Source organism: Centruroides sculpturatus, unplaced genomic scaffold (genome assembly GCF_000671375.1).
Source record: "Centruroides sculpturatus isolate CEXI.00-Female unplaced genomic scaffold, Cexi_2.0 scaffold924, whole genome shotgun sequence".
Classification (NCBI taxonomy): Eukaryota; Metazoa; Arthropoda; class Arachnida; order Scorpiones; family Buthidae; genus Centruroides; species Centruroides sculpturatus.
The window spans coordinates 324,757-347,444 of record NW_019385278.1 but is presented as its reverse complement, the minus strand read 5'-3'; the positions used below and the strand labels follow the sequence as shown (position 1 = coordinate 347,444).

At 33.2% G+C, this 22,688-nt stretch overlaps 3 protein-coding genes across 6 annotated transcripts; all 3 read left to right on the top strand.

Annotated features, from left to right (window-relative positions):
• Positions 1–1,076: 1,076 nt before the first annotated feature.
• Positions 1,077–9,111, top strand: LOC111637106 (neprilysin-1-like). Of its 4 annotated transcripts, none has more exons than XM_023382525.1 (15): positions 1,077–1,161; positions 4,114–4,200; positions 4,433–4,557; positions 4,625–4,847; positions 4,912–5,010; positions 5,201–5,278; positions 5,345–5,448; positions 5,521–5,631; positions 7,560–7,627; positions 7,728–7,858; positions 7,928–7,993; positions 8,067–8,162; positions 8,234–8,310; positions 8,374–8,469; positions 8,707–9,111. In XM_023382525.1, exons 2-15 carry the CDS (start codon positions 4,165–4,167, stop codon positions 8,723–8,725), a joined length of 1,329 nt encoding a protein of 442 aa, XP_023238293.1. In that variant the 5' UTR covers positions 1,077–1,161; positions 4,114–4,164; the 3' UTR covers positions 8,726–9,111. The 4 variants fall into 4 exon arrangements, with proteins under 4 accessions (XP_023238293.1, XP_023238294.1, XP_023238292.1 ...); XM_023382526.1 differs by lacking the exon at positions 1,077–1,161 and adding an exon at positions 2,796–2,838; XM_023382524.1 differs by lacking the exon at positions 1,077–1,161 and adding an exon at positions 3,969–4,022.
• Positions 9,112–10,995: 1,884 nt separating this feature from the next.
• Positions 10,996–13,053, top strand: LOC111637103 (neprilysin-1-like). The gene is made up of 8 exons (XM_023382521.1): positions 10,996–11,022; positions 11,116–11,227; positions 11,328–11,458; positions 11,528–11,593; positions 11,667–11,762; positions 11,834–11,910; positions 11,974–12,069; positions 12,307–13,053. The coding sequence occupies exons 1-8, from the start codon at positions 10,996–10,998 to the stop codon at positions 12,323–12,325; spliced, it is 624 nt and encodes a 207-aa protein (XP_023238289.1). The 3' UTR covers positions 12,326–13,053.
• Positions 13,054–13,265: 212 nt separating this feature from the next.
• Positions 13,266–14,987, top strand: LOC111637102 (neprilysin-1-like). Its single transcript, XM_023382520.1, has 8 exons — positions 13,266–13,292; positions 13,386–13,497; positions 13,598–13,728; positions 13,798–13,863; positions 13,937–14,032; positions 14,104–14,180; positions 14,244–14,339; positions 14,577–14,987. The coding sequence occupies exons 1-8, from the start codon at positions 13,266–13,268 to the stop codon at positions 14,593–14,595; spliced, it is 624 nt and encodes a 207-aa protein (XP_023238288.1). The 3' UTR covers positions 14,596–14,987.
• Positions 14,988–22,688: the final 7,701 nt, after the last annotated feature.

Genomic DNA, 22,688 nt, shown 5'->3' with positions numbered 1-22,688 from the left:
GAATCGATTTATCTGCGGACAAATTATTATTATTTAAGTACTGTATATTTGAAATAAATAATGAAATTAATAATATGTATATGTAATTGATACATCTTTAAATTTTAGTAAAGTAAATCACATGATTTTGAATTTTGACTTAATTTTAAAAAAACGTTTAATAATTTCATATGTGACTTTTTATTTCAATCTATTTATAATTTATTCTTATTTTGTATCAGTATAGAGAGGGATCATAAATTTAAGTCTAATCTTGGAAGGGTGTCGACAATAAAATAAGTTTGGATTGAACTGAATATTAATGGATAGTGAAGATTATCAAATAAACACCGAAAACATTAAATTAGAAATGAATAGACGTATCGTATCTGTGAAAATGTTAATAGTAAATTATAGCCATTTTGATTATCTTCTAATCTAATTTTAATATACCGGTAATCTGGATCAGTTCGGGGGAGGATTTGGAAGCGGCGATGGGAACGACTAACCGAAATTTTTTTCTTCGTTAAAGAAACACGAAGCTCTTATTAAAATATTTTAATATGTTAATCATTACAGTAGAGCGTCGATTATCCGAATCAATTGGGGACTGGAGTTGTTCGGAAGATCGATGTTTCGGATAACCGATTATGTACGAAAAAATATATTAATTTATCCCATCTTGACATTTTTNAAATATACGTATTTTGGAAATGTTGAGTCGAATTAGTCTAGAATCGATTAATTTTATGAAAGAAAACCTTTCAAACAGCCGTAGTCCGTAAACTATGATTCCTACAAAATTGATTCATAAAGAACGGAACGTATCTACCGTCTTATAGGGGATCTACTGTATTGAAAAATATAAAAACAATAAAAAATTATACTTCCGAAGTTAATTTAGTATCGAAAACGTAAAATATTTGAGTAGCCCAAGACATAGCCAAAGATTGCAGCGCCACAGCACTGGCAAAAATTTAAATTTGCCGACTGGAATTCTTTCGGATAATTGACGTTTCGGATGATTGACTTTCGGATAATCGACGCTCTACTGTATTTTCAATTTTGTCACATTTTTACAATGTTTAAGTTTATATAATTTACTTTCGGTAAATAATAAAAATCACCGCTGAACAATTTTCACTTCGATGTCCGGAGTGATATAACCGACTCGTATATTACGTAAGAATTATTTATTCTAATTACTGCTTCTAATATTTTTTCGCTTATAAAAATTTAATTAATCCAATTCAAATTGACTAATTATTAAAGTCTACTGTCGACTGTGTCGCCATCTTTTGGAATGTAAAGTTACGATCATTAATTAATATAAAAAACATTTTAATACTAGAATTAGGCTATTTGTTAATCGTTGAAACGAAAAGCTACTCCATCTTGATAGAAATCTGAATCTAACCGTAAATGTAAAACTGGGATAATTTGATCGAACGAAGATTCCGACGAAATGTTAATTAATTTTCTAAATTGATTTCGCATCGCCTAAGATAGTCGAAGCTGGCGAAGATACTGGTGGCTAAATTAAAATCACTCCAAGCACATTCGAAGTGGATCGAATGTCTACGTGATTAATCATATTTTTTTTAATTTATTTAATTTAAAATATATGCTGGCAACCTCAAATTAGTAATGCCTTGCCCCTGTACTGTACAGTACATCATACTTTTCCTTTAGCAATCGAGTCGTAATCGGGATAATGATTAAGAAACAAAATTTGGCACGGTAGTTTGTATATAAGGGGCATTGATGCTATTAAAATTTTGATTTTGTTTGTGAAAGGTCAGGGAAATAGAGTGTGGTCACGTGTCATATTTTGCCAGAGGTCAGACTTAATGAAGCATTTACACGTCTACTAAAAGTATAATTAAACTAACCTAACATAAACTAACCGAAGCGCCGCCATTTTAGTTACCTAGGTATACATTAACTTAAAATTATACTTGACGTCTGTATAAATTTACAACTACAATTCGCGACAGACTAAAGCGTACTTAATCTCTTCTATAAAAACATTTAAAACAAGGACTCGCAACTTACCGGAAATCGTAAATTATATTCCGTTTGGAGTAACGCTACGTTAAAACTGTTCGAAAATTCGAAAGCAGACGAACACGGAATCGTCTAGTGGCGCCCCCATAAGAAAACGTTCTCGTCTTCGAAAAAAATATTTCATTTTTTAATAATAGAATAATCGAAAAATTATTAACTTAAAATCGTTTATATTTAATTGCTAAATTTACTAAATGGTATTTATTTACAAAATTTCACGTTTTTACTTAATTTTTGCATTAAACAATTAAATTACGAAATTGTTTAATACGATCCATTATTAAATTCGTTGGGAAGGAAAGGAAATCGTAAAATAAAATTTTCGGGAGTTTTCCCAAATACTTATATTTAGAAAAATTGTTTACGTTTAAAATAGGAAATGTGGTAATCCCATTACGAGTTCAGTTGAGTGATGAGGGACGAAATCCACCTATTCGAATAGACCATTCCCAAAAAATCTTCGACCCGTACTTTGTATCGAAAAGAAAAGAAATACTTCAAAGCATTTGAACTTATTAGGCAACGCCATGTAAAAGACAATAGTACACTTTTCAATTATTGCCTGTCCCGATAATTCGTTAAAACATACTACCCCGTGAGATGCTTTGTAATGTGGAAGCTGAGATAATCGCCATAGATTTTTAGATAATGTAATAAAATTCGGATATGTCATTCCACCCGGCATTCGACCTCCGGTAAATCACGACAGCGTGGGTCTTTCGGGCCTGTGCTGGATGATCTCTTCGTATACAGAATAGTAAAAGCATTGCAATCTAGATCAAGTCCATACAGGTTAGTGGGGCATTTGATTTGGGTGCCTGACACAGATGGGCTCTCAAATTAAATATTTTTTATACAAAAACACGATATGATGACATAAATTACAATTAACTTTGATAAATAGTGAAAAATCTGTTGTTTGTTTTTATTTGATTTTATTTTATATATTTTATGGCTTTCGGAGAAGAAGTAAAGTTCTACATTTGTGAATGGCCGGGCTCCATCTTTCCTCTCGCGCCCATCAGTATCCGAGTGGATAAATCTAAAGAATACTGGTAATTAGGTAAGGTGAGAACCCAAGTCTTGGGTTCTCACTTCACCTAATTAATGGGCTGGCTACGTGGAGTTTTCCTGGTTTTCTCCACGTCTGTAACGCTTAAATAGGGGCCAGTTTCCCTTAAAAAGATCTCCCGGAAGGCATTCCCTGTAGGCAGATCGCCCAAGTGTTGCGTTGCCATAACTTTGCAAACAAACATACATTCTCCCCTCGACAGATCTTCCGTGTGTCGCGTTGCCGTATACGAATAAAACCATCTTTTCTGTCTGATGCTCTAATCTAGATGACAGAAAAATCGAAACAAATTAATCTGCTTACAATTGGAACAGTGTTAATGTTACCTCTAGAAATTAAGCTAATGATCTTTCTGACAATTAGTGCCCGTAATTACCGAAAATACTTATTTGTGACATTAAAGATTAGTTTTAAGCTAATATCATTCTGTAATTGTTTATCTGCCTTTCTTACGACGATACACTTCTCTGATAAAACCGTGTTTCGTGCATAATTCAACATCGGATAACAGAATCATTTAACACATCATTTTCCTGCGGATTAAATTAGTTTCTCTTAGATGTATTTTTTCATTGAATTTACAATAAAAAGCTATCCAAAATAATGTTTGCTGTTCTGGATTTTCGAACAGCATCAGAAAAGATGTAAATTCGCTATGAAATTTCTCATTCCCACATTTCTAAAATACTAGAATCTTCAATACCCACGTGAAGTATTCTCTAATTGTTCGTGAAAACCGGAATGAGAATAAATTATAAGTAAAAGATCGCCATTTAGAAACTAAACACCTTTTTTATCTTAAAACAGACATTCCATTGATTTTGATTCGCTTATTTCTATTGGAGGAAAACTCGTGTGACAGGCGATGTAATTTCATGTGTTACATCAATGTCTCCTCTATAATGTTATTACAATATTAATTATTACAGAAAATGCCAGTGATTATTATATGCTAATTATTAACATATTTTTCTTTTATTTTTTACTTTCAACAGGCTTCCACACCAGAAGCGGATCGTCACGATACCGGAGCAATATATAACAAAATGCCACTTTACGAATTAAAAGAAATAATTCCCGAGGTAAGCGAAAAGCGTATAGAAAGGGACCGTAAGAAAACACACATAAGCAGAAAATTTCTAGTAAATTTAGATATAATTCCCGTACTAAAAATTACTAACCTAACCTACACAATAAACCGAAACCTCTTTCCTTCTGTTAATAAACTCGTCTAATTTTGAAGATCAGGCTGCCAGATTATTAAAATTATACCACGGTTCATTAAATGGAAGCTATAAGTTAAATTCTTTTTAGTTTGATTGGCTGGATTACCTGAACGTCTTACTACCGACGACAATAACAGAAGAAGAACCAATCGTTCTGTACGCTTTGCCTTATTTAAAAGAGCTGAGGAATATATTGAGAGAGACGCATCAGAGGTATGTATGATGGCTTTATGTCTATTTTTCGTAAATATCGTTTGACAGATTTTGACCTTACCGACAGAACAATTCATAACTATTCAATCTGGAGGCTGGTGAAACAGATTTTGCCATTTCTGGTGGGAGAATACGCCCAAAAACGGTCGGAATTTCGAGAAATATTATACGGAGTGTCCGCGGATAGGGCCAGATGGACACATTGCGTCGATTTGGTGAACAAAAGAATGGGCATGGCCGTGGGGGCGCTCTTCATCAGGGATAATTTCGATCCCAAAAGCAAAGAAACGGTAAGATTCTTTTTGAAAGACGTAAAGAATTCCGACGCTTATTAACGCCAGAATTTTACGTCAGGCACTCGAGATGATTCATAACATCAGAGAAGCATTCAACGAATTACTGGAAGAAAATTATTGGATGGACGTCGAAACCAGGGCGGTGGCTAAAGAAAAGGTCAATTTCTACTTGACCCCTTCCCTTATTATATACGTTTTTCTTATATTAATTTAATTTAATCTGTTCGTCCATACGCAATTTGCATATTTGAAGTCTTAAAATACATTTGGATGTTGTTTCGATCCACTCGTACATCCACAATAGAACAAATAACTTGGGTATTTAAATATTAATTACGTGTGTTTAGGCCAACGCCATGAACGAGAGAATCGGTTATCCGGATTTATTAACCAGTCCTGTGGAATTATCGAAAGAATACGATGCGGTAAGTATCCCCCTTTTCACGGTTCATACGTAAGATTAAAGGGAACTAAAGGCTTTCTTCCCGCAGCTAATCATCCACGAACAATATTTTCTGATAAATCTCTTCAATGTTTTAAAATTCGAAGCATCGAAGAATTTATTAAAATTACGTCAGCCGGTTAACAAAGACAGGTGGGCCTTAGCATTCCTTTTCGATTTCGAACTAATTCGACGTAATGGGAATTATATATTTAATTTTTGCAGATGGACCACGGAGCCAGCAGTAGTCAATGCGTTTTACGATCCAAACAAGAACGATATCGTTTTTCCGGCTGGAATTTTACAACCGTTATTTTACAGCCAATACTTCCCAAAGTAAATTTTCATACGTTAACTTTTATAAATAATAGTGTGTTAAATCAATCGATTTTATCATATCGATACTGTAAAAAAGGTCGAGCGTAGAAGATAAGCTGATTATTGGTACGCGAGTTGGCACTTCTCTATTTAGAAATCGTTGACGTATCGTATGGAACGAAAAACTTTTTGTTACTGAACGTCATCAATGGATACAAATTTTATAGTGTACAAAATTCCTATCGCGCGAATTTGTAGCCTGTTAGTAACCAAAAAGTAAAGAACTGTTCATTTAGTGCATTCGTATTCGAAAATAAAATACCAATCTTCTCTGGAAAGTCGTCAAAAAATATAAAAGCCAGCTGCTTATTCGGTAGTGCCTTTATGCAGTATATGTAACATGGGCCCATGCTTTCGCTTTTATCGTGTAAATTAATGCAACCGTTATTTTTTTACACGTAAAACTGTAGCTAATAGTGCTGGCGGGAAAAGAGAAAAATACTAGTCGTATTGTTCTCTGTGTTGTGTTTACGTCTTAAGTTTTTATTGTGCATTTAACCCTTCTTACTCGCATCTTCAAAAAGCGCAAGTGTATTTTTAACAAAGTAAATTAAAAATAATGTGTTGAAAACCATTCATTTTACTTAAAAAACCGATAAAATTAAAACGATAAAGTCGGAGGTGTTCGTAATAATACCGCGCCTATTTATAGATCTGAGGGGAGTAAACCCAAAGTGACGTACCCTAGCAAACAAGCAATACGCACACAAATGTGGTTTCAGAAAGAATTTATTTCATATACGCAAACGAAGACGTGCTGTAATGAATGGCACTTTCCAGACTAGGATTTTGTTTAAAGAAATTATAAAAATAAAAACATAAACCATCTCGGTGTGTCATTTTGCCGCGTACTTGTAGCAAAATGACGTAGTAGGCGAAAATATCTACTCGTTGCATAATCACAAACGTTTTGCGTGTCGAGTAAGTCCAACACATTCTATACAACTCCATTTCTTGCCCTTTGTATACCGAATCCAAGTCTCCTTCGACAGAGATTGAAGATACAACTCTTATAATATATAAAAGACAAACACTAGTGACCGAGTGGATAAAACCACCGAACGCGGTCACGCGTTTACACGTGAAGTTTTCCCGGTCTTCTGCACGTTTCTAACACCTAAATATGAGCCAGTTTCCCGTAGAAAGTTCTTCCGAAATTCTCCCCTTGGAGATCATCCGCATGTTCCGTTGCCCATTAATTCTGCAATCCTTTTTATTGATTTCGAAAACCAGTTCGGTCTGCTGCTCTCTCCTTTCTAGTTATTGGGAAAAAGTATCGACTCATTAGTATATGCATAAACACGTTTAAGAGCAAACCACATTGTATCATTGTGTCCTTGGGGGAATAGTGTACAAAAAGTTGGCAACACATATTCGTGGAAAATCTATTTTAAAAAAATGCAATAAGCAAGCCAAAAAGGAAAAACCTCTAACATCTGCAGTTTCGAATATTTCACATAACCCAGAAGAATTACAATTCTGCTCACGATCACTAAAAGTTGCTCATTGGCAAGCACAATAGCCATTTGGAGAAGGGAATTCTCTGTCTCATAATCTTCAGTGAACAAGAATAAAATATTTCCCAAATATTTTTGATGTTTCGGAATCAGAATATCACGCTTGTTACTCTATCAACAAATGTAAATATTTCATTAAACTGTTTAACTTGAAATTTTCTGACTTCACATTACATATCTACATAATAAAAAATTCAAGAATTTTATGTACGAATTTATATGGTTATTACAAGTAAGATATATGAGAAAGACATTAATTAACCGTCACATCCAACCGGGTCGTCGATAAAGATTTGTATTGTATTATTAATTTCAATATTCTCAGTTAAATCTCAAAGAGAAACATTGTCTTATTTGTGACTCGTTTAGATCACTGAATTATGGAGGAATCGGAGTGGTTATCGGACACGAAATTACCCACGGATTTGACGACAAAGGTAAAGACTACCAAATAAACTTGGTGTAGACATTTACTATACGTGACAGGTATTGCATTAATTAAATGGAGGTGCTAACTATCACAAATCCTATTTCCAGGTCGGCAATTCGACAAAGACGGAAATTTAAAGCAGTGGTGGAATAACGCAACCATTAACAGATTCCGAGAGAGAACTCAATGCATCATCGATCAGTATTCCAGCTACGTTCTAGAAGACACAAATTTAAATGTATCTATAACAATGCATTAAATCGGACGTATCGACAGTTACATCGCTAACAGATAGATTTTCTTACAGGTAAATGGGAAAATGACTCAAGGCGAAAACATAGCCGATAACGGAGGACTGAAACAAGCCTACAGAGTAAGTAGAACGTAATACTGTAAACATTTTCCTTTCTGCAATATATTTTCTCGCTTTCTTTTACTTAACACAGGCGTACAAAAAATGGGTGAGCAGAGAAGGAGAAGAATTAAGCCTACCGGGTTTAAATCTAACACACGATCAGTTATTTTTCCTTAACTACGCACAGGTTTGAACTGTTTGTCATCTTAACTGCCAAATTCATTTAGTTGAATAACAAAAGACGTCTTTTAAAAACAGATCTGGTGTGGATCGATGAGACCGGAAGAAGCCAAGAATAAAATAAGTTCTTCGGTTCACAGCCCTGGTCCAATCAGGTACTAAAGAATATCGTTTTCTCGCAACGCTCATCAATTTTGCTAATTATTTTATTTACGCAGGGTTATAGGTCCACTCTCAAATTCTTTTGATTTTGCAAAAGCTTACGACTGCGTTCCGGGCAGTAGAATGAATCCGATAAAGAAATGTTCCGTTTGGTAGAATGTTTTCAAGTGGCAGAAAATCAAACACATCCAAAATTTAGTAAATATCGTCAAATAAGACAGGAAATTATAAATTTAATTAAAAACATCTCCCGATCAATATTTCAACTCTGGCTTAATTTATAAACATCCGGACGGTGTTCTTGAAGAAATCCTTGTTTGATTTTCTATGTATTTGCACACAAATAATTCTGATGAGTGTTTCCGTTATTTTAAAATATTTATTTACAGTGACGTTTTCAAACAATAACAATGCGGACTGTGCAAGACGAGTCCACCTGAAAGATCCACTACGATGGCAATGTACAGTACAACCTAATTATCATATCATGCATATATATAAAGAACGAAAACCTTTACCGTATCACATATATACATATATATTACGTATTTGTATTTATTCTATGTAAATATTGAATGAAATTATTGTACAATGTACTTATACTTTCAAATGTATTTTATTAAGTATTGTTAAATGTTCCATTTTATCTTCCACATTTTGCTTTTGTATTCTTTGTCAGTAGACCCGTTTCCGTGTGCCTTTATATGCTTATAAATAATTTCTTTTGTGTACAGAATTATACAATTTACAATTATAAATAAATATATATAAATAAATACCCCCAACTATTCCTTGTAAAAATCCATTTAATTGTTATATATTTCATATNCGTACAACATGGAATTCATATAAAACGGAATTATCAACAGTGTTATAGGGGGGTCGACTTGTATAACCAGAAACTTTCCAGCTTCTTTCAACTTTATTCTCTCTCGGACGAATTTTAAATGCCGATTTTGTACGTGACGAGCGTTCACTTTGTCACGAATTATGCTACGCCATTATCATTATTATTATTACTATTACAAATAAGAAAGATAAGAAATATTATATAATAATTATAAAATAATAAATAAGAAATCGTAAAAATAGATTTCTGAAACTTTGCTCTTACGATCTATTTCTTTGTGGATGACTCGATCGAGATCCATTTTGATCTTTACACTTGGTGGCGAATCGATAGTAAACCTTTAATAACGAGTTAATTTTACTCGGATTGAACCGAAGCTTCCACACGCGTAGCTATATTGATCCAAAAACGGCAACTGTTCGATAAGCCGAATTAAAATGAGCAACCGCTCTTCTAACTTTAACTGAGCAAATATTTTCCTCCACATTTATTGAAACACGCAAACGTGCACTTAAAAAGTCATTCCAGTTTTGATAATTATTGAGCATCGTTCTACTTAATTTCTAAGAATTATATATGCAAAATAACTTTCAAACATAAATATAGTAAAATAAAAATGCCGCGACAATATCTTTATTCATTGACTATAATTGTTATCTTATAATTAACATAATTACAAAGGAAGTTTATACTTTGATAGGAAATTNATTAAAACGATAAAGTCGGAGGTGTTCGTAATAATACCGCGCCTATTTATAGATCTGAGGGGAGTAAACCCAAAGTGACGTACCCTAGCAAACAAGCAATACGCACACAAATGTGGTTTCAGAAAGAATTTATTTCATATACGCAAACGAGGACGTGCTGTAATGAATGGCACTTTCCAGACTAGGATTTTGTTTAAAGAAATTATAAAAATAAAAACATAAACCATCTCGGTGTGTCATTTTGCCGCGTACTTGTAGCAAAATGACGTAGTAGGCGAAAATATCTACTCGTTGCATAATCACAAACGTTTTGCGTGTCGAGTAAGTCCAACACATTCTATACAACTCCATTTCTTGCCCTTTGTATACCGAATCCAAGTCTCCTTCGACAGAGATTGAAGATACAACTCTTATAATATATAAAAGACAAACACTAGTGACCGAGTGGATAAAACCACCGAACGCGGTCACGCGTTTACACGTGAAGTTTTCCCGGTCTTCTGCACGTTTCTAACACCTAAATATGAGCCAGTTTCCCGTAGAAAGTTCTTCCGAAATTCTCCCCTTGGAGATCATCCGCATGTTCCGTTGCCCATTAATTCTGCAATCCTTTTTATTGATTTCGAAAACCAGTTCGGTCTGCTGCTCTCTCCTTTCTAGTTATTGGGAAAAAGTATCGACTCATTAGTATATGCATAAACACGTTTAAGAGCAAACCACATTGTATCATTGTGTCCTTGGGGAATAGTGTACAAAAAGTTGGCAACACATATTCGTGGAAAATCTATTTTAAAAAAATGCAATAAGCAAGCCAAAAAGGAAAAACCTCTAACATCTGCAGTTTCGAATATTTCACATAACCCAGAAGAATTACAATTCTGCTCACGATCACTAAAAGTTGCTCATTGGCAAGCACAATAGCCATTTGGAGAAGGGAATTCTCTGTCTCATAATCTTCAGTGAACAAGAATAAAATATTTCCCAAATATTTTTGATGTTTCGGAATCAGAATATCACGCTTGTTACTCTATCAACAAATGTAAATATTTCATTAAACTGTTTAACTTGAAATTTTCTGACTTCACATTACATATCTACATAATAAAAAATTCAAGAATTTTATGTACGAATTTATATGGTTATTACAAGTAAGATATATGAGAAAGACATTAATTAACCGTCACATCCAACCGGGTCGTCGATAAAGATTTGTATTGTATTATTAATTTCAATATTCTCAGTTAAATCTCAAAGAGAAACATTGTCTTATTTGTGACTCGTTTAGATCACTGAATTATGGAGGAATCGGAGTGGTTATCGGACACGAAATTACCCACGGATTTGACGACAAAGGTAAAGACTACCAAATAAACTTGGTGTAGACATTTACTATACGTGACAGGTATTGCATTAATTAAATGGAGATGCTAACTATCACAAATCCTATTTCCAGGTCGGCAATTCGACAAAGACGGAAATTTAAAGCAGTGGTGGAATAACGCAACCATTAACAGATTCCGAGAGAGAACTCAATGCATCATCGATCAGTATTCCAGCTACGTTCTAGAAGACACAAATTTAAATGTATCTATAACAATGCATTAAATCGGACGTATCGACAGTTACATCGCTAACAGATAGATTTTCTTACAGGTAAATGGGAAAATGACTCAAGGCGAAAACATAGCCGATAACGGAGGACTGAAACAAGCCTACAGAGTAAGTAGAACGTAATACTGTAAACATTTTCCTTTCTGCAATATATTTTCTCGCTTTCTTTTACTTAACACAGGCGTACAAAAAATGGGTGAGCAGAGAAGGAGAAGAATTAAGCCTACCGGGTTTAAATCTAACACACGATCAGTTATTTTTCCTTAACTACGCACAGGTTTGAACTGTTTGTCATCTTAACTGCCAAATTCATTTAGTTGAATAACAAAAGACGTCTTTTAAAAACAGATCTGGTGTGGATCGATGAGACCGGAAGAAGCCAAGAATAAAATAAGTTCTTCGGTTCACAGCCCTGGTCCAATCAGGTACTAAAGAATATCGTTTTCTCGCAACGCTCATCAATTTTGCTAATTATTTTATTTACGCAGGGTTATAGGTCCACTCTCAAATTCTTTTGATTTTGCAAAAGCTTACGACTGCGTTCCGGGCAGTAGAATGAATCCGATAAAGAAATGTTCCGTTTGGTAGAATGTTTTCAAGTGGCAGAAAATCAAACACATCCAAAATTTAGTAAATATCGTCAAATAAGACAGGAAATTATAAATTTAATTAAAAACATCTCCCGATCAATATTTCAACTCTGGCTTAATTTATAAACATCCGGACGGTGTTCTTGAAGAAATCCTTGTTTGATTTTCTATGTATTTGCACACAAATAATTCTGATGAGTGTTTCCGTTATTTTAAAATATTTATTTACAGTGACGTTTTCAAACAATAACAATGCGGACTGTGCAAGACGAGTCCACCTGAAAGATCCACTACGATGGCAATGTACAGTACAACCTAATTATCATATCATGCATATATATAAAGAACGAAAACCTTTACCGTATCACATATATACATATATATTACGTATTTGTATTTATTCTATGTAAATATTGAATGAAATTATTGTACAATGTACTTATACTTTCAAATGTATTTTATTAAGTATTGTTAAATGTTCCATTTTATCTTCCACATTTTGCTTTTGTATTCTTTGTCAGTAGACCCGTTTCCGTGTGCCTTTATATGCTTATAAATAATTTCTTTTGTGTACAGAATTATACAATTTACAATTATAAATAAATATATATAAATAAATACCCCCAACTATTCCTTGTAAAAATCCATTTAATTGTTATATATTTCATATTCATCTAGATGTACATATGTATCAGGAATTTCATATATATAATTTTACTTATAAAAACTTTGTCTATGTTGAGTTATGTGGTTACGGCATGTATATATTTTTTAACATATTTCCATCAAAATATCAGATAAACAAAATTTTATTTAAATTATAAACAAATGTAATTTGATTTCTATACTTCTGATGTCTTTTTTTACTATTTCAATTTATGTCTATGTTAAAAGAGTACAAATCAAAAATTAGTCGTTAAGTCATGGAATTCTATGTTCATTGTTAAAGTTTTACTTTGTATAAATAATAAATTTTGTGTTGCAAACAATAACGCTTTGTTTGAATAATATCAAAACACATTACTAATCACATTATCTATATATATTGTTTCTTTTTATCTTGTGCAATATCTCGCAATCGGAACTTTCATCAAAGTGACTGAAAGCATTAAATATTTCATTAAACTGTTTAACTTGAAATTTTCTGACTTCACATTACATATCTACATAATAAAAAATTCAAGAATTTTATGTACGAATTTATATGGTTATTACAAGTAAGATATATGAGAAAGACATTAATTAACCGTCACATCCAACCGGGTCGTCGATAAAGATTTGTATTGTATTATTAATTTCAATATTCTCAGTTAAATCTCAAAGAGAAACATTGTCTTATTTGTGACTCGTTTAGATCACTGAATTATGGAGGAATCGGAGTGGTTATCGGACACGAAATTACCCACGGATTTGACGACAAAGGTAAAGACTACCAAATAAACTTGGTGTAGACATTTACTATACGTGACAGGTATTGCATTAATTAAATGGAGGTGCTAACTATCACAAATCCTATTTCCAGGTCGGCAATTCGACAAAGACGGAAATTTAAAGCAGTGGTGGAATAACGCAACCATTAACAGATTCCGAGAGAGAACTCAATGCATCATCGATCAGTATTCCAGCTACGTTCTAGAAGACACAAATTTAAATGTATCTATAACAATGCATTAAATCGGACGTATCGACAGTTACATCGCTAACAGATAGATTTTCTTACAGGTAAATGGGAAAATGACTCAAGGCGAAAACATAGCCGATAACGGAGGACTGAAACAAGCCTACAGAGTAAGTAGAACGTAATACTGTAAACATTTTCCTTTCTGCAATATATTTTCTCGCTTTCTTTTACTTAACACAGGCGTACAAAAAATGGGTGAGCAGAGAAGGAGAAGAATTAAGCCTACCGGGTTTAAATCTAACACACGATCAGTTATTTTTCCTTAACTACGCACAGGTTTGAACTGTTTGTCATCTTAACTGCCAAATTCATTTAGTTGAATAACAAAAGACGTCTTTTAAAAACAGATCTGGTGTGGATCGATGAGACCGGAAGAAGCCAAGAATAAAATAAGTTCTTCGGTTCACAGCCCTGGTCCAATCAGGTACTAAAGAATATCGTTTTCTCGCAACGCTCATCAATTTTGCTAATTATTTTATTTACGCAGGGTTATAGGTCCACTCTCAAATTCTTTTGATTTTGCAAAAGCTTACGACTGCGTTCCGGGCAGTAGAATGAATCCGATAAAGAAATGTTCCGTTTGGTAGAATGTTTTCAAGTGGCAGAAAATCAAACACATCCAAAATTTAGTAAATATCGTCAAATAAGACAGGAAATTATAAATTTAATTAAAAACATCTCCCGATCAATATTTCAACTCTGGCTTAATTTATAAACATCCGGACGGTGTTCTTGAAGAAATCCTTGTTTGATTTTCTATGTATTTGCACACAAATAATTCTGATGAGTGTTTCCGTTATTTTAAAATATTTATTTACAGTGACGTTTTCAAACAATAACAATGCGGACTGTGCAAGACGAGTCCACCTGAAAGATCCACTACGATGGCAATGTACAGTACAACCTAATTATCATATCATGCATATATATAAAGAACGAAAACCTTTACCGTATCACATATATACATATATATTACGTATTTGTATTTATTCTATGTAAATATTGAATGAAATTATTGTACAATGTACTTATACTTTCAAATGTATTTTATTAAGTATTGTTAAATGTTCCATTTTATCTTCCACATTTTGCTTTTGTATTCTTTGTCAGTAGACCCGTTTCCGTGTGCCTTTATATGCTTATAAATAATTTCTTTTGTGTACAGAATTATACAATTTACAATTATAAATAAATATATATAAATAAATACCCCCAACTATTCCTTGTAAAAATCCATTTAATTGTTATATATTTCATATTCATNTGTATCCACAAGCACTCCAATAAATAAATAGAATTGAAACGACACTTTGAAATGTTTTACCGATGAAAATGAATAATAATAATAAGTTTCAATAAAAATAATAAAATGTAAATTTAATTTTATCGTAACGAGTTTGCTTGAATTTCCTTTCTTCTGAGATCGCAGCAATGCGCGACGGGTAAGCTAGTACAATATAATTGTTTCTTTTTATCTTGTGCAATATCTCGCAATCGGAACTTTCATCAAAGTGACTGAAAGCATCGGCCATGAGGTCTTGCTGTTTCTGGCCACCAATTAAATGACGAGGCCAAAAATCACGTTTCCGCTGGCTAACTACTTTGAATTTCAGTACACATTTGAAAGGAAGACGAGATAGACATTTACACAAATCTGCCATCTAGCAAAATGCAATGTCGTATAGTACTGTACACAAAGCTCGTATTCTCAGAACCATGATTTGGATGTCATCTATGTTCATATATGCATAAATCCCCATTCGATTCTGCATACGCGTATGCAGAATCGAATGGGGATTTTTTTGGTTGATGTTGTAAACCAGCGCTGTCCAACTGGCGGCCCGCGGGCCGTATACGGCCCGCGGGCCGCCAGTTGGACAGCGCTGTTGTAAACGATTTTCAACATATATGTATAACTACAAAAAAATGCATATAAATTATATTAAAATTAGCAGACGAGCCCGGCGTTGCTCGGGCAAAAAGTAACGATAGCAAAGATTATTATTAGATTATAGCCCGGTGAAAACAAGTAATGTTTTCACCGGGTGCAAGAATTAGGTCCCCTCTCTTCCGAAACTAATTAGAGAATTTTTAGATATCTACTTACCACACTGGAATAACGATAATTAATTAAGGGATAATAATAGGGTTTCTCATTTCCCGGTCTTTTGCTTGTCCCGGGATTTCGGGGAAAAAAGTGAACTGTTTCCCGGAATTTCCGGAATAGAATTAATTATTTTTAAGATATACAAATACAGTAGAGCATCGTTTATCCGAATCAATTATGGACTGGAATTGTTCGGATAACTTATTTTTCGGATAACCGATTACGTACGAAAAAATATATTAATCTATCCCGTGTTGAAATTTTTCTCCGTTGCGTGTCGCTTCGCGTTAAATTTTCGTCGATGTTAAGCCTAACGAAGACTATTGTAACGAAGACCAGAATTAATACATTGAATATTTATGTTATTTTTCTTTTATTGTTTTATTTTAATTTTTAAATATTCTTCCGTTATTTTTTTCTCTTGTAAAATTTTTGATTTAATTTTTATGTTCTATTCATGGAACATTTACGTTCCATTTTAGTTTTCAACCTGCAGATGGCCTATCAATTAGGCTGAAAACGTTTGTTGTTTAAAATTATGTTTATTTCTCGGCAAAAAAGGTGTTTTGTTTCTCTTTATTTAGTTGCTGAGCGCTTTTGATATTGATATTGACTATTGTATCGTTAAAAATTATTTTTTTATTTTGTACAAACAAAATAAATATATTGAAAAATATAAAAACAATAAAAAAAATTATACTTCAGAAGTTAATTTAGTATCAAAAACGTAAAATATTTGAGTAGCCGAAGACATAGCCAAAGATTACAGCGCCACAGTACTGGCGAAAATTTAAATTTGTCGACTAATTCCTTCGGATAACCGACGATTCGGATAAACGACGCTCTACTGTACCTTTAAATCAAATGATATTAAATTACTTTAAAAAACGAAAAATTATACGTTATGCAACCTCAAAAATCATATTAATAATGCTGTGTAGGATATATATTAAAACTTACCTTTGAATTATGTAGAAATTTTCACAAATAGAAAAAAATTTTATTAGTTTGCTGTAACTGCAACGACCAAAAAGATAAAAAATAAAATGCTTTGAATTGAGTTGAAAATTTTAAAAAAATGAACTTTGATCAAACTTCTAATTTAAAAGGTAATTTTCGTTTTTTAAATAAAACAAAAATTTATAATATTTTGTATTAAGATTTTAAAAAGCAAAGATGGTCGGTACTCCAATCACTCAATCTGATCCTTATTTTAGTAATGAAAAGTCCCGCTACCGAGAATGCTCTTTCCGACTCAATTGATGCGAGTGGAATCGTGTTTAGTGCATTTAAAGAGAAGACAGATATTATATGTTTTTTCGCCCGTAGCCTAGAATATTTCTAGTTCGTTTTCGAGATTGTAGTACTTCTTTTGCTCTCTAGTATTCTTGATTTTTCTACCTCGGTTGCTTTAATAGAAACATCGAGCTTATAGCCCAATAATTCGGCAGTTCGTTCGCCTTTAATAATCACGTTTATGAAGAAAAACTTCGTACTCGTTTGTATCCCTGCCCAATTTGCACAAACTGGCGTTACGCAGTTATCGAAGCTACCGGGCATGATTAAAAATTAAGACAGCGTAAGCGCAATTATTCCAGATATTACAGATTCTTACAAAGAATTTTCAGAGTCCTGCCACAAATAAGCTACGTGTTGATTATTGACCATTTGTGACATTCTATAACGAACAAAAATTTTAAAAACTAATAGGTAGGTTTAAAATTAATAAATACAAATGTATTCTGACAGTTTATCAGTTAATTATACTTTCTTTTTGCAAAATTTCCTCAACCTTAACACAAAATAGGAAATAAGTTAACTTTTAAGAAATTTGCGGGACTTCTCGGGTTAATTAGGTTTGAGAAACCCCAATTAAGACTCACTGCAACCACTAACCGGTGCGTAGTGTCATTAACTTTTAAGTGATGAATAACAAACGTTTTCGTAACCCCATCTGGGTTCTTCTTCAGGATTACTTAATTCCAAAAATAAGTTTGATCTTCCAGAATCATTCATAAATATAAATTCGAACATGAAATCGAACATTAAGACGGAGAGTTCGAATAAAGCGAACTTATGCGCTCTCCCCGTGTCGACTTTAAATACGATGGAACACTAAATATCGTTGAGAACTTTTAGAAGGGTATAAAAATATGTTCGATTTTCTGCAAAAATTGGTCTCTAAAATAGTACATTAGAAGCCGAGTTCGGGGTAACCCTCTCCCTCGCAAAGAAATTCCCAAAAATCCCTTCTTACTGTGCATTCTCGTGGCATATCCTATTAAAACGCAGTAAAAACACAAAAATCCGCATCCAAAATAGTATATTAGAAGCGGAGTTCTTCGGGTTAAGACTTACCCTCTCCCCTGCGTGGGGATTTTCGAAAAACCCCTTCTTAGTGTACGTTCTCATGACCGTGTACAAAATTTTAACTTTCAACTCCTAACCGTTTGGGCTCTGCGCTTATTATCATCATCAATCCATCTCGATTATATATTAAGATTTATTAAATTGAATATCTTATTGTTGAAATGCCTCGAATCTGAAATAAACTGTTATTAAGTAAGGTTTTAAATCGAAATAATGAGAAATGTTTTTAAATTGAATGTTCAAAACAAAATTTCGTGAAACCTCTTCCAGAGAACAAAGGGGTGCACTGATTGGACTTGCTCCAGTGCGCTGAATATGTAGCTACGCCACTGATTAATAAATATTAATTTAAACAAGGTATGTCTAGTTAATCTGCAGACTCGCGGATTTCAGGTTTGAATAAAACCTAAAGCAACAGAATATCGGACATTTAAAACTGCAGAACTCAAGTTTCATTCTCGCTTTAGGTGTACTGTACAAAAGAAAAAAAAAACAGTACGACGAATTCTGCATAAATACATATTGTTATTATTGAGAAATTTCTATCGGAAGTATGAAAGAGAAAGTGTGTCTATGATGACATTTACTCAAAATTTGGCTTTTTGGTCAATTTAAAAAATTTAAATGAAAACAATTAGAAAGAATGCTGAAGAATTATGTAAAACACACGTTGACGATCTAAAAAATAATTTTATCGAAGAATGTCTTCATTTTAAAACATGTTTATTTATGTGAAGCTAAAGAAAATACAGTATATCTACTGCTGAATCGTTATTAGCATTTACATTTTTTTAAATGAAACTCGTCCCTACTTTCAAAGCTTTTTGCCATTTTATAATAATTAATTATATAAAAAGAAATATTTAAAATAAAATTTTTTAACAATGGCAGATAATACTTCACACACTAATGTTAACTAAGTAAATTTACACAGCAGCACAACAGAGGGCAAACATTTTTGCCTTTTTTTTTTAATTATAAAATTTATGTTAAAAATAATAAGTTTTTATAATGTTCTTTGAACTAAGTACAAAATTTCTATGTGGAACTTACATACAGGAACACTTTTTGATGATCAAAAAGTGTTCCTGTATGATAAATTCTGCATAGCAATTCTGTACTTCTTTCCAAAGAACAAAAGAGAAAACAAGAAGTAATCAAGTACTAAATTTTATAATGTTATTTAAGCATTATAAAAAAGTAAACATGCACTATTTTTCTTATTGTTNGTCCCGTAACAGTTTGATAACGGACACTAGAGGCGCCCCTATCGTGTGTCATATTTCAAACATGCAAATTAACAATTTTAATTCTTATTTAAATAAACAATATGAATTATTATTCATTTGGCCAATAAATTATTATTTGGTCAATATAACAATATAAATAATTCAGTATATTTGTAATAGGAATTTATTATTTCAGGGGCTTATATCTCGCGAAGGATCGCGAGTAGGGGTATGGTTCCTTTTCCTTTATTGTTCGCACAGGGGGCTACAGTTTGGGGGGTCGCCACCTCTTCACCTAATCTTACCATTGGAACTTTAACAGAGCTGTAGAGCATATTGATAGAAACAAAAAAGTCAAAGGAACCGTGCTTCATGGAAATTTGTAAACAACGCCCACTAGGGGCGTCCCGGGCTACTAGTATATATATAGATGACAGAAAATTAATCTATATATAGGTTAATATTCTGTCATTTTTATTGTCAAATATGTTTTTTTCCTTTACCTCTTTCTGGTCCTTGGGACAGTGGCGTAGCGTGGGTGTCAGCCGCACGAGGCGGAGGAAAATTGGCCCCCCTTATTTAGGTATCTCAATTTAAGACTAAAATTCAGTTTCGTCACAGAATAAGCAATGAAAAATTCTGTGTAGTGTTGCCACCTTATTAAAATCGCTGACCCGGGCGGCAGGTGGTTTGTTCGAATAAAGTTTCTGACGCATGCGTATGTCATTTTGCAATGCGAAGAATAACGTGCAGTGCATGCTGGTTGTAAATCAGTTAAGTTAACGACTAGGGAGACTTGGATAGGAGTAACGCGAGTGACCTAGCTGTATTGAATATTGGAGGTATTGTATGTACAGTATATACATACATACACACCTATATATATATATATATATATACGAATAACTCGTACAAGCAAAAAAAAGTCAACAGGTTGCGCACGATATCCCCGGACAGCGAGTCGATTCCCGGACTGTCAGGATGGAGGTAACACTATTCCGTGCTCATTTCAATCGGTCAGAGTCGTAGGTGGACGACGATATGAAATAAAATGGTTCAAATTCTTACAAAACATTACTATTATTTATTGTGAAATTTTGCCGCCCCCACCACGCTACGCTACTGCCTTGGGAAGGCGGCCTTTTTTCATATACATCGTGGATTTGATCGGGCTTACGAGGATGACCGGATGGCGAGAGAGGGAACCCGACATATCCGTAATAGACCGCCCACGAAATATTCCTGGGATTTTTCAACCATCCGGATTAGATCACGAGTCTCCACAGTGGTATTTGATGCCTCAATTGTTTCGGCAATCTAGCCATCAAATATCAGGTTTTAAAACCAACACCAATCTCTAAAAAAAAAATCAGAAGTTAAATAATAATAATACAGTAAAACTTCAGAAGTTGGACACCTCTCTCTAACCCGGACACTTTGAATCCTCACTACCTTAGTGAGGTTTTAGTTTGAACGAATTGACATAAAAATCATCATACAGTATAATATTTACGAAGTTCTCCTTCCATTAGTGTTTTGTTGGATTAACTTATTCCACTTTAGTGTAGTCGTAGTGTTAGAGCTTTTGAAGAGATTATAGTTGTTTGGAAAGCGAACTGACTCAAAAACGACAAACGATTCGGTTTTAAAAACATTTATTTTGTTTGGAAAATCAAAGCAATATCAGCAATTGTCGTGTCTGTCGACAGAAGCGAACATCGACGTAGTACTAATATCTTGTTCGTAACACCGGTGGAAAATATCAATAGTTATGGAATAGCTTAAGAAAATACATTATAAAATTCATTGGTTTGAACCGACACTTTCTAATAATGAAATAATTCTTAAATTACTAATTGTAATCGTCTCGTTAGCAATCTTAAGAAAGAAAACGTGATACTTTTTATGAGGGAAGACAAACAATCTTACTTAGATCTACATTTACAATCAATAATCATTTTATATTTTCATAGAAATATATCTAGACACTTTTAAGCTTTTTTTATACACAGTTTTCATGTTTGCTTCTCAGAAGATCGGAGAGTGAATTTTTTTTCAAAGCGTAACTTTAGGGATGTAACCTATTTACAAAAACTATGCCTGTCACCAATTTTAACCGTTGAAATAGTAACCAAATTACCGGAACGTGAGAGCATATATATATATATATACACACACACACACACGCCGGTAGAAAAGCCAAAGCATACGCGGGTCAGACGGCTAAGCTCTGCAAAAATGACTGAACTGTTTCGGGTGACAAATATCACAATGAATAACAATGGTAGCGTAGCCGTCTCGCTAATGTGCCATTTTATAATATTTCTACGGAGCACCATTATTTTACAAATAATAAGGAATCGGCATTTTCTAGATTTGCCGTAAACATCTCCATTAATTAACAATATATTCTAATATATTTTAATAAGTGCAACAAAATAATAAAAAAAAATGTACATTACTACACCTGTTTACAATAAATAAGAAGCTCGGTTTCTTCAATTATGCACACGAATATATGATCCTATATAACAACTTAAGTATGCATAATTTGCTTATTGATTTTTTTAATAGTAAATAATATAAAAGTATAATTAAATAACAACATACAAATATTTACTAATATATAAAATTAACATTTTTTTATCCACATATATATAGGAATCATTCCATTAATCTCATCTTTATATATATATATATATATATATCTTTTTCGAAACAATATTAATACGTGTGTAAAATAAAAGGAAGTATTTCTTTATGTAAATTATCGAGCTGCATAAATTTCTGTCTGGTAACAAACTAGAATATTTCGAGAGGTTGTTTCGAGTCTTCGTTGCAGATGTTATCACTTCCGCAATTATTACAATGTTGCTTTCACTAATTATTATGTTATCCCCGAAAGAATTATTATTAAGGATAAAATCTCTTCTCCTCATTAACAATTTAAATCTATCGTATATATTTAACTTACATTCCATTCATTGCTAATTTCGAACAGAGTTCGCTTCTTTGCACTCAGTTCGAGCAATTCGTAAATAAATGTTAAGAGCATGAATTCTGTAAATTTTGATACCTGTAACCAATTTGATAATTATGTAATAATAATAGGACTGAAGAGGGGCATTAAGCCCGAAATGCATATCCGTCCAAGTCAATAAAGCAACCCTTTTTCCTCTTAAAGTGTTCCTGTATGATACGTTCTCAACAGCAACATTGTGCTAAC

Excerpts from the sequence above, each read along its gene's own strand:
- LOC111637106 (XM_023382525.1), top strand. The coding sequence starts at position 4,165 with ATGCCACTTTACGAATTAAAAGAAATAATTCCCGAG. Across the intron at positions 4,201-4,432 it reads TAAAAGAAATAATTCCCGAG|TTTGATTGGCTGGATTACCT; the intron begins GTAAGCGAAAAG and ends AATTCTTTTTAG. Across the intron at positions 8,311-8,373 it reads CACAGCCCTGGTCCAATCAG|GGTTATAGGTCCACTCTCAA; the intron begins GTACTAAAGAAT and ends TTATTTACGCAG.
- LOC111637103 (XM_023382521.1), top strand. The coding sequence starts at position 10,996 with ATGTACGAATTTATATGGTTATTACAA. Across the intron at positions 11,459-11,527 it reads TAGAAGACACAAATTTAAAT|GTAAATGGGAAAATGACTCA; the intron begins GTATCTATAACA and ends ATTTTCTTACAG. Across the intron at positions 11,911-11,973 it reads CACAGCCCTGGTCCAATCAG|GGTTATAGGTCCACTCTCAA; the intron begins GTACTAAAGAAT and ends TTATTTACGCAG.
- LOC111637102 (XM_023382520.1), top strand. The coding sequence starts at position 13,266 with ATGTACGAATTTATATGGTTATTACAA. Across the intron at positions 13,729-13,797 it reads TAGAAGACACAAATTTAAAT|GTAAATGGGAAAATGACTCA; the intron begins GTATCTATAACA and ends ATTTTCTTACAG. Across the intron at positions 14,033-14,103 it reads TTTTCCTTAACTACGCACAG|ATCTGGTGTGGATCGATGAG; the intron begins GTTTGAACTGTT and ends TTTTAAAAACAG.